The sequence below is a fragment of the Coenobita brevimanus genome, chromosome 61, assembly GCF_032717465.1.
Source record: "Coenobita brevimanus isolate Jiangsu-jjx chromosome 61, ASM3271746v2, whole genome shotgun sequence".
NCBI classification, from domain to species: domain Eukaryota; kingdom Metazoa; phylum Arthropoda; class Malacostraca; order Decapoda; family Coenobitidae; genus Coenobita; species Coenobita brevimanus.
In genome coordinates, this window is record NC_137014.1 from 32,101,715 (window position 1) to 32,113,980 (window position 12,266).

General features: G+C 41.5%; 1 protein-coding gene across 1 annotated transcript in view; it reads left to right on the top strand.

The window, feature by feature from the left end:
* Positions 1–10,677, top strand: part of LOC145403635 (uncharacterized) — a 75,310-nt gene extending 64,633 nt beyond the window's left edge. The window contains exons 12-15 of the mRNA XM_080275313.1: positions 7,918–8,059; positions 8,779–9,000; positions 9,238–9,368; positions 10,513–10,677. Coding sequence (XP_080131439.1) covers positions 7,918–8,059; positions 8,779–9,000; positions 9,238–9,368; positions 10,513–10,677 — 660 coding nt within the window. The remainder of the gene's footprint in view (positions 1–7,917; positions 8,060–8,778; positions 9,001–9,237; positions 9,369–10,512) is intronic.
* Positions 10,678–12,266: the final 1,589 nt, after the last annotated feature.

Consider the following 12,266-nt stretch of genomic DNA (forward strand, 5'->3'; position numbering starts at 1 on the left):
TGTTACGTGGTATGTAGCGCATTAATGTGTTTGACATCTAAATCAATGGCATTTTGTAAATAAGCATTCATTCAGCACTACTGTAATATTAGACACTGATTACATAATTATAAGACAAGTTAGGATCAGGATATGAGAAATATTAATCTGTTCATATACCATTCTTTATTCTCTTGTAGTTTATATTATGTGTGTTATAAAAACACGTGTGACAGCAGCAGTTTATTATAACAGTATGCATTAATAAGGAAAGCAAAATGTTTGTAAAAGTATACCATATCACTATACTGTATACAGGCTCAGTAAGATGTCCATCCTCCCCCAGCACCAATGACATCATTTGGTCCATTCCTCATGGATGTTACAAGGTTAGGACAAATATCTAGGCGGCGACGGATGCTCTCCCACACTTCTTGCGCATTTTGACAATGGCAGCAGCAGTATACTTCTGTCCGACATCCCAGTTTCTCACCAAAATACCCAATAAATGCTCAGTGGGGTTTAAATCGCATCTCTTTGGAGGCCAGTCCAGGAAGTTGATCTCAGGATGTGCTTGGGCCCACACTCTCACACACTGACTTATATGGACTGGACTCCTATCAGGGGCAACTGTCATTGTCTGAGGAGCAGGAATGGCTATCACTCGCACGGTGGGTAGCAGGACCTCCTCTAGTATACGGACATACTCCTTACCGGTTAGTCTGTTCTCAGTCTGTATCAACTCACCTGGGCCAGATGCACTCATCCACCCCCAAAGGGCTGTGGTTACACGACCACTATGTGCATTCTGAACTATGTGCTGTTGCATATATCGAGTATTTTTAGGCCTCCGGCACACCGCACCTGCCTTCGTAGACGAAAAACACTTCTCATCGGTAAAGATCACATTTTCCCCAAAATCATCACTTTCAACACAGTGCTGAAGTGCAAAACCCAGCCGAGCCTCTTTATTTGCTGAGGACAGATCTCCTTTCGCAGCTGGGACACAGCAGGAAATGTCTGCTTCGTGCTGGCGCCGTCTAGTTGTGGAATCACTGCAGGTCAAGCGGAGGCCGTGCCTAATCTGTGCTGCTGATGTCAATGGGCGTTGTCGTGCTGTCTCTACGACAGCCTCGACCTGTTCTCACGTAGTTACCCTTTGTCGTCCGCTACGAGGTCTTGTCCTTAATGACCCTTCCTGTTGCAACCGTGTAAATCACTTGTTAACGGTGGACCCGTGTAGACCAGTTTCACATGAAATTTCCCGTGCAGCCATACCAGCCTCCAACATTCCAATAATTCGTCCATGGTCTGTTATTACAATGGAGAATATCTGACGGTGCTCAGCCATGATATCTTATAAGGGGACAATATCGGTATTATGCTGGAGGTAAACGATATGGATGAAGTTTTACTATTACTAAATATAATTATTACACTAATGTATTCCAAACATTGCACATAACATGCTGGGGTATGAGATTACCTAAAGCAAATCATTGCAGATTATTAAAGGACAAAATGTTATCATATTTGGTTATCACCAAACCTATAACTACAAACCGGCCACAACCTTACCTGATACCGTGACGACAGTTGACTGAGAGAGCAAAACTTCATCCTCTAACCGAGTCATGTGTTAGAGTCTAACACATGACTCGGGTTAGTGAGGCTTGTGAAGCAATTAACAAACTGCTTCAATAATCAGTTCCTCACTTGGGATTGTGGTTATGCGTAGTTTGATACCACATTCCAGAAGTGCCGCGGTTTCTCCGAGTGAAACGCCTCTTGCTATAAGAACTAATCCACGAAATGTGTTTCCAATTGTCGGATGCTTAATATCTATGTAGGTTTACGTAAAGACTACAGTCAATTTCTGCTGGCCACATCTGATCACAAGAATCCACATATTAACAACCATTAACTGATTTATTCACTGTGTATACGTGATTTTCATTTTTTTTTCCTTTTCTCACAATTGTTGTGTCTTCTCTTCCTATCTTTCCTTCACCCATAATCTTATGACCAATTGTCAAACTAATAGTAAGCCTCTCTCTCTCTCTCTCTCTCTCTCTCTCTCTCTCTCTCTCTCTCGCTTAATAACTAACGATTATTATTGTCTTAGCCATATTTCTCACATCAAAACACAGGACATTGTCTTCCCTGTCTGTAAGGTTTTGTTAGCTGTTTACTAATACTTTCCCCGTCTCTTATATCATTTTCACGTGAAGCCGTTCCTTTCCATTACCACCTCCACCCCACACCCTCCGTGCTCTCCCTCTTCCCCAGCCTGGCTTAGAGAGAGACATCTGTGTACTGGGGTCTGAAACACACTGCTGGTAGAGGATTGTCGGGGAACTTTTGCTCACGATAGTGCAATGGAGGTACACTTGCAAAACACTGACTTTTCTCTCCCACGTTAACTCTGTCCTTCACTCACTACTACTTGTTCACTGGCTAACTCTCCATGATTCTTTGCTTAACTGCTCCATCCTTCACTGATTACTCTCATTGTTTGACTCACTAAGTATGTTACTGATTCATTGACAAAAAACACAACTCACTCCATGTGTTCCCCATGGGGGACAGATACACTGAGCTCAATACATGTGATCGACAAGAAACGAAACACCGGGTTGGAGGTGTATGGCAATATCCGAGTCTGAACGCTAGCCTGACCCCTGAGCTTCATTTCCTTTTGCCGATCACATGTTTGGGGCTCGTGTGGCTTCCGTCTAAAGCTCAACTATATGGCACACTCTTGGCCACCACGCACACACTCCCTCGTCGGTTACACTTGGCTGACTGACTCTCAGTCGGGGCCCGGGGGAGTTGCGTAATATACCCCCCGGCTCTCCCTACTACCACAGCCCAAAATATTAATAACAATAACTAATTCCTACTGTAAGGCAGAAAGAAAACAAAACAAATTCCTAAATCTCCAGAATGTTCCTCACATCTTCATATACAGTCATTACCCTACTCTTACCAGCATAACACTTAATTTCTAGAATGTTCCTCACATGTCCAGATATAAAACACTACCCTGATTCTACTGGTATAGCAATATTATTTACCTAAAGCCTAAGGCAATCCTCATGCACTGTTCTCAGGTGAGGGAGGGAGACAGTATCTCCGACACTGACGATAGGATGATTTTTTCCTATATTCTGTACCTAACTTATTTATATTTATTCTCTAGTCATTACATCAGAATATGTGTACCTTTGTTCTTCATTTTCTTAGGTGTGGTCTTTACCTGAAAGAAAATTAACTTGGCTACTTATTTACCTAAATGACCTATTTTTGCTTACATACAATGAAAATTATACTTATTGCTTTACTACAACAATGAAGGATCCTAACTCTATTTCCTAGCCAGGTAAGGGGATCAGTTAATTCAGAAACAGATATACTTTTATTTACATATTTAGTCTGTTAATCTGACTGTCATTTTGGCTTCACACCACTCTCTCACTGTTTCCTACTCCTTACAAACAGCGTTACATCTCATCTCACTCACTGGGTGTTGATTGCTGTTGAGGGCCATAGGTCGTACCTTTCCTCGAGTTCTGATGGCATGGTGGTGAGTAATGTGGCGAGTAGACGACGAGCGAGGTGTATCACTCATTATGACAAGCCTTGTTCTGATGAGTACACGACAAATAAGTTGTGGGGAGGGGTGGCAACTCATCCCCTGCAAAGGGATGTGTTGCCAATTAGTATGATAGCATTGCTATTCGCTCTTGATGCTACTATGACGAGCTTTCTTACCACCATGATTCTTTCTTATTAGCTCCTAGTGACCGGTGACCGTGCATATGATTGTAGGTTATTCTAAACAGCTTCGGACCATGGCTGCCCTTTCTGGGATGATTATGCCATGGTAAACTAGTTACGAAGAGAGTAACTTTGGCTCATGGTAGTTTGTATTACTGTACATATGGCATCAAGCCTGGGGGCTGAGATAGGAGATAAGAGTCACCGTAAGGAGCCATAAAACATCCATGATATTGCTACTTCCAGAAACTTCGTGGTACATTATTGTGATTCCCACTCGTATTAGGTAGACCGCAGGTCCTCAGAACTGGATCATATGAGGTAGGCCGTAGGTCTCGGATTAAGCCAATGGCCATCTAGCAGAGTGGGTGGAGCACATTAGTTTCAGGTGGAAGTTCATCCAGGAAAAGGAAAACTCTGAATCAAACCTGGATAACTTTTATCAGGGATCCCGTACCCTTGTCCATAGGCTAGTGGTGAGTCCTCTGACGTGGGAGGTTGTGGTGGGGTTTGCATCCTCTTCGTGTAAAAATTTATATCACATGCAACTTAAGGAAAAGAAGCTGGATCAGGGTCATTGTGTGTACCTAATGCTGACCCAGTTTTGTTGGGGAATCGACAGCCTGCTGCCAGTCTGACAAGGCTTTTAGGGTTCTGTCAGGCTGGCACCAATCATGATGATTGCTGGATAAAGCCAATGGGACCCCCAGCAGCCGGTTGATGGAAGGAGGAGCCCAACTTTGTTTTTTAACTCTTGTGGTGGCACAGAGGACACATGAACCTGTAGAACGACATGCAGGGTTTAAACTTAGAAAAGCACTCCAAGAGGGGATTTGGAAGGTTCTTAGCCTTTCAAAGGATGATTGCCTGCCTTTGTCATGAGAGATAGGGCAATTGAGGGTTAGCATAGCTGCACTGTTTGAAGTAAGGCGACCTGAACATGGCAAGATCAGTAGCGATGGCTACATATACTACTGGTCTGTCTGTGATGATGATGTCCAGCTGTGGCAGTTGCTGCTCACTATGTTTCTTGTGTCAACAGAGTTACTCTGGTTGATGGTCATACCATCCTGTTGAGGCTTCATATGTCTTATTGCAGTCTATGCAGCAACTGGGATGAGCGATCTTGAAGACAAAGAGCTGTTCTACAACAAACTTGACTCGATTGTGGAACAGTGCCCTTTGTGAAATAAACTCTTGGCCCTGGGTGACCTCAGTGTGGGTAGTGGCACTGACAGGGAAGACTTCAAGGAATGCGTAGCTCCCCATGGCTGCGGCACAGATAATTCTAATAGTTCTTGCCTTTTGGATTTTGTCAAGTCCCGTATGTTGAAAATAGCTGAATCCTGGTTCCAAGAGCCAGATCTTCACCAGTGGAGATGGTATTCCAATTCTGGAGGGGTTGCAAAGGAGACTGACCACATCTTTGTTAGTACTTACAGGGTTTTCAGGAGTGTTGTTACTCTAAGGCTACAAATCAAAACAGAAAAGCTCAGGCTATTACCAAAAACAGTACCATCTTGAGTAACTCAGGGATGAGGGATGTGCTTATGAGTATGCAGTGGCACTCTCAAATCAGTCTGAGGAGTATTCAGTACTGCTGAGGGCGCAGGTGATATACCTATAAGCATGCCACCCTGGCAGTACTGTAGCTGATGAGTGTGTTGGTGAGCGCCCAAGATCAAAGATGGCTTTTGTACCCCCGGGACACTGGCCATAATTGAGGAGAATCACGTTGCCAGACTGGCTGGGGATTGGAAGCAGCACAGACTCCTGTCTCAGTGGGCATGAGTTTTGCTGAGAAGGGAAGAGGAGAAGTATGTCAGGGAAATCACCGTGGAGGTAGAAGGACTTTCATGTAAACAGCCTTCGACCTGCTTATCAAACCACAAAAAAGCGCCATTTCAGATCTGCTCCCTATGCGGACAGCAGATGGATGGCTTGTGCTAGGGAAGAATGGGTATACGGGCTCATTAGGCTGAATACTTTGAGCAACTTATATGGCTGAACCTCCCAGTGGAGAGCTTCTGTCAGCTGGTGTACGATCATTGACTGTTTTCCCATGAGTTGATGATTCTGTACCTTCTCTAGACGAAATCAAGGAGGCAGTGGATCGGTTGAAAAGTAGTAGAGCACCTGACATTTGTGGTATCCCAGTGAAAGCTATCAGAGCTTGGGGGTGAATCCGTGATCAGGGCATTATGTGCAATCATACAAGCCGTCTGGTGGACTGGACAAGGGGTCTGGTCACCCCTATCTGGAAATGGAATGCAGCCCAGGGTGACTAGTAATTACTGTGATATAACAGTGATCAGTGTCCAGGCAAGGTTCATGCTTACATTTTCCTGATGCGTATTCGAGACCATCTGCCAAAGTGTTAGAGGCCTGAGAAATCTGGATTCACACTCAAGATGAACACAGTTGACAATATCCTAGCTCTTTGAGTTCTTGTGGAATGCTAGCTTGAGTACTGACAAGGTCTTTTCTGAAGCCTGTATGGATCTCAAGAAGGCTTGTAACTTGGTAAAGTGGGAGGAACGTTGGTAACTCCCACAGTTCCCTTGGATCCCCACAGAGATAATCTGACTGATTGCTGGCCTGTACTCAAATGCTTAAAGTACTGTAAAGTGTGAAGAAGGAACATCCATCATCTTACCAGTAAGTACTGCTGTAAGACAGGGCTGTGCTCTTGTCCCACAGTTTTCAATATATGCATGGATAGGTTGCTTGGCCAGGCCGTGAGTTGAAGTCAGTGTAGAATATCAGTTGTCAGTTTCAGGATTACTGGCCTTGACTTTGCTGATGATGTTGTTATCTTAACAGAGTCTTTGGAGATACTACTGAGTGTACTCGAGGAATTTCATGAGAATGAGAAGCCATTGAGATTAAAGGTCTCTTGGCCGAGATCAAGGGCCAGTCATTTGGTGGCTTGTTGAATGAAACAGTTCAGTCTACAAGCATGTGGTGATGATGTGGAAGTCTTGGAAAGATTCACTTATCTTGATAATGTGGTCCAGAATAATGGTACGTCAAACTACGAGATTTCTCGTTTCATCGGTCTAGCCTGTGGGGTTATGAATTCACTCTGCTCACGTTATTGATATTGTCGTTATTTGTGTTGAAGGAGGAAAATTCTCATCTGCAAGGGATTGGAGCTCCCTGCCATACTATACGGTTGTAAGACATGAATAGTAAGCAGTGACCTGAAGGGATGAGATAGTGGTAGTACAACCGGATACCTAACGAGCAACTACTCCATAAGATTGAAGTGAGGAATATTACCTTCATCAAACAATAGCACCAAATCAAGTTATATGGGCACGTGGTCTGTTTTTCCTGAGGTTGATCCTTTTCAAAGGATACTCTCAGAGAGAGTTAAGCAGGGATGTAGGAGACCAAGGGAAAGGCCATGCAACTCATGGCTGAAGCAGGTTGATCTCTCCTGTCAAGAGATACGTAGAAGGTGAAGAGTCGCTGGCTGGAGGATTGCACAGAGGGACCCCATGGGCGAGTGAGGCTGTGTGCCCCACGGCGTTTTCTCTTAACTTGGCGATAATGATGATGATTTTCGGCTAAACTGCATCAAAATTCATGTAACAACAGCATGATGAATTAACATACAGATATATTATTGCATGATAATGCAGTGGGAATCACTGATACGGTTTTTGTTTTGTCTGTGATCAGCATCAGACCATCTGTCTAGAAATTCTGAGGGATGGGTCATCCTTTCCTCTTTTGCTTCTGTAATTATCGTCCATTATTAATTTTAAATGGGGGTAAATGAAAGGCACTGAATTATATCAACCCTTCCTCTCTTGCTTCTATATAACTTATTATTATTTTTTTTAAACTAGACCTTACTGGCATTATTTGTAAGAAAAAAAAATGTGTCTAGCACTTTTTAAACGAATGCCACATGCTCCTTTGCATTTACTTAGGAGGAAAGTGTTGATGAGGAAGTATGAATGAACGACTGAGTGGGCATCTTGAAGAAATAGTGAGTTGCTTCCCCATGACTTCTTCCATTTGTAAGTTGCCAATAGAATGCAAAGTTCAGAAATATGGGATATGTGGTTCTTGTGTGTGTGTGTGTGTGTGTGTGTGTGTGTGTGTGTGTGTGTTTTAGGTATCAAGAACCTCCTTTCTCCTTCACAGGCCAGAGTAAAGAGCGATGGCAGGGAACACATGCGCTATTTTTCACCTGTGTCTCTCCCCAATGATTTTGGCAAGATTGAGCTGGTGCTGAGGTTTGAAAAGCAAGGAATCATGTCACAGCAATTCAAGGCACTTAAAATAGGTGAGTCATAGTTAATAATAGCAGTTTATTTATTCTCACCCTCATTCATATTATACTTATCAGTTTTACAGATCTATGATACATGAATAATTGTTCCCTCACTTCAAATTTAAGTTTCGTCAAGTTAAGTATATTTTCTGTGTACTGTAGTTTGTAGCAGAGCTTAACCCTTACACCCCTTCCCTCTCGTGGAACATCATGTGACGTCACATAGAGAGCAACATTCCAGTGGATGTCATACGAAGAGGGGGAATTTTCGTTTAAGGGAGTGATATCTTGTGGTTCAATCATCATTTACAACTCTAGAACACCTAGAGCTAACTGAATCTGTTCCAGCTACCACGATAGGTGTACATACTTAAGTCTATTACAGCTCATCCGTATTTGTGCCACTGCTTTTTGCCAGAAGGGATGTTCGCAAAAAATTACTGGGATTTTTCGTGTTGCCTAAGGTTTAATATGCAAGCAAATAACGAATCCTTTCTTGAATCTTGGAGGAAGGACTGAATATGTTGGGCAGTATTTGCGAGCTAAAAAGAGCATTTTTTTTTTTTTTTTAATACATATCTGTATGGGAGGGAACACTTGTATCCCACACCCAGGGTACAGGGGTTAAACCTCAGGCTTGATGAACATGCCACAGTGTGTGTAGTCCAGTGGTGTGAATGAGACTGAGACTGGAACATCAGCTGAACGTGGTTTTGATGTCGTTGTGACAGGGGATACGGTGGAGTTCCAAGGACCGTGTGGAGGATTTGAATACGAGCCGGGCGTGCTGGAAGAACTAACGCTGCTGGCATCTGGTGGGGGGGTCACACCCTGCTTGCAGCTGGTCAGGCAGGTGCTGGCAGACCCTAATGATAAAACCAAAGTCACACTTCTCTACTTCTCCGAGAACTACAACGAAATTCTTTACAGGGAGGAACTGGACAAGTACCAAGGTGAGAGTATTTTAAAATTGAGTGCGTAAAGCTGTAACTCCTCAGAATAAAGCACTCATCAGCAAAATCTGTTTCCCCCTTTGTCCCTGTTCACACGGCAGTACAACTGGGAATCTGGATTTAAGTTAGATGCTTATGTGTCATATTCTAGAGAAAGATTAACCCTAAAAAAGTTTACACTGCCTTCATGATCCTTCGTGCAGTCGATAGGTATTAATCCAAAGTTTTGGGCTTCAGCTGCGGACAAGCGAATGAAGCTGGTGTACACGTTGGGAGAGACACCGGAGAACTGGGAGGGAGAGGAAGGCTTCATAGACACTCAGATGATTGATAAGCACGTCTCTAAGCCCAATGGCATTAAGAACAGGGTAAGCATTGTCTTATCTTATTCTGTTGGTTTATAAATACTGTGACTGGGAGTCATATTGACCCTTTCATGGTAGAGACAACTTTATTAGTCTACTTCAGCTAGATCCAGATTGTTTTAGTCAGGTGAGAATGAGGTTACTGGAGCCTGAAAATACGGAGTTTGCTATTGTTGTGGTTGTGTTCCCTGGCTCATCTGAGCGTGAAGCCGTTGTACTGCAAGCTAAAGATACTTTTTTCTCCTTTCTATTTTGAGGGGATGGACTGGGAATTGACAGACGCTTGAACTGGGTGTTTCACTGCTCTGAGGCCCCCAAAATAACCAGTAATTTTGTTATAATTAATTAGTTTAAGTCAAACCAAGTGCTAACTTTCTTCACATCATAACAATCTGTCCACAGTTATCTCAAGTTTTGAAAGCTGTTTTATTCAACATTTAAACATAAAAGAGCCCAGGTTCCAAAATTAAAAATTTTCAGTGCAACTTCATCTGCAGGGATGACTGCATCTTCCCTAATAACGTTTTCTTTATATATATATATATATATATATATATATATATATATATATATATATATATATATATATATATATATATATATATATATATATATATATATATATATATATATATATATGAGCAAGTGTACAAGGCTTATGTATAAACAGTTTTCCCTTAAGTTGATCCACTGTCAGGAAAAAAAGATACTCTTGACTTAAATCAAGGAGAATAAAATAAATAGGCGGTTTGTAATTGGGTACGGTATGATCACTTGATAACTGCAGTTGACCAACTGAAGGTACTCAGTGCCGCGCTGGTGAAAGAACAACATATACTTTCCGTCATATGTCTCTTTTATTTCAAATGTTTGAAAATTCCTCGGATGCAGTCTATGACCGACATAGATTGAAGTCTGTATGCACGGAATTTCATCGAAATCCGATTATTAATAATGGATACACAGTATTGGTGTTATTCTGGGGTCTCAGAGTGGTAAATCACCTTGCATAACAAGGCATCGGGGCCACCAGATTATATTTGTGCCACCACGGGAGGGCGTCCCTCTCCAGTACGTCAACTGCAGTAAGATGCCTTACCATATTGCGTTTTCCGCATGGCTTATAATTTACTCTTTAACATCACAGATAGTGATGTGTGGAGGTCCTGTCATGACCATCTCCTGCCTCCACTCGCTACGCACCCTCGGCTTCCCCTCCCAGTGCGTCTTCGTCTACGGGCAGTTCGGCACGGAGCAAGTGAAAACTGTGTATGGGAGGAAAACGCCACTTGCCTCTCACCGCTGTGACTAGGGCTATTTGGACATGACAAAGAGAGAGGCCTCTTAGCATTTCTTCCTTGGTGATTTATTTTGCAGCTGATTGTTTGATACTGCATGTAATGTATATATTTTTAACAGCGACATAGTTTGCTTCTGTAAAATCAAGAGGATATCCAGGTGTAATGTGTACAATAAGTCGCTTTATAATTGGTGTTACGAAACTGGAAAATGAATATGGGTCCTAATCTTCCTTCAGCATCCCTTTTTATTAATCCATTAAAAGCTATTATTATTATTATTATTATTATTATTATAATTTTGGCACCTGGTGGTTTAGTGTGTAATTACGGCGCACCAATCGGATTGAGCCGGTGAAGGTTTACATCCAAGGGTTGGTTGGGGTTTATTGCTAACGTAATGCCAGTCAGGGATGAGTGAGGCCGGTCACTATCATCTTAAATATCAGGACCAACTTGCCTAGCCCCGGGCTCCTACGCTTCTCATGGGGCAACGTAGGATTGAATGATGAATGAATTATTATTATTATTATTATTATTATTATTATTGATCGCCACCTGTTACCACAGGTAGAGATCATTGTATCGGTCATTATTCTTATTATTACTGATCACCTGTTAGCTTAGGTGGAGATCTTTGTTTCCGTCATTTTTATTACTATTATCGTTATTATTATTATTATTATTTTAATTATTATTATTATTAGTTATATTATTATTATTATTATTATTATTATTATTATTATTATTATTTATTATTATTATTATTATTATTATTATTATTATTATTATTATAATTTATTTATTTATTATTATTATTATTATTTTTTTTTTTTTCTGTCACTTTTTGTATCCAGTTTTAATATACCGGTACTTACTAAGAATGTACAGCACCAGGACCCTATTACACTGATCAAGTTTCATAAGCCATGACCTGATTTTCAAGGTCACAGTCCAGAAATTTTAAAAAATCATGAATTTTCAATCTCAGTTTACTTCAGACCTATTAATAAATATATGAACATGGAAGGAAATCCCGTGATGAAATTATTTTCCAAATATTTGTATGGAAAAAACTTTAAGGTTATTCAGGTATGACATTACGGGATTTGAGACACCCCACCTTTCAAGAGTATTCAGTTGCTCTTCCATACAGAAAAGATAAAAAAAAAAAAAAAAAAACATAAATGAGGCATTCTTAGTCCTACAAGCTTTATCTGGTCATAGACCAGGTCTGTATAGTTTTCGGTGGCAGAGTGACCAACGCTTTCGGAGTTATTGCAAAAAACAATATTCCCCTTGGAGGAGATCAGTAACTGTCTCAGACAGTTAGTCATTTATTTATTATTCTGTTACTTTTCATCTCCGATTTTCATCATCCTAAGTATGTACTGTACACCACCATGACCCTATTACACTGATCCATTTTCAGTGACCTTGACCTAATTTTCAAGACCACAGGTCCAAAAATCATGAATCTTCAACTCCAGGTTACTCAAAAACTGTTGTAGATACACAAGCATGGAAGGAAATCCCGTGATAAAATTATTTTCCAAACATTTCCATGGAGAAAGTTTGAAGGTCATTCATGCGTGACATTACA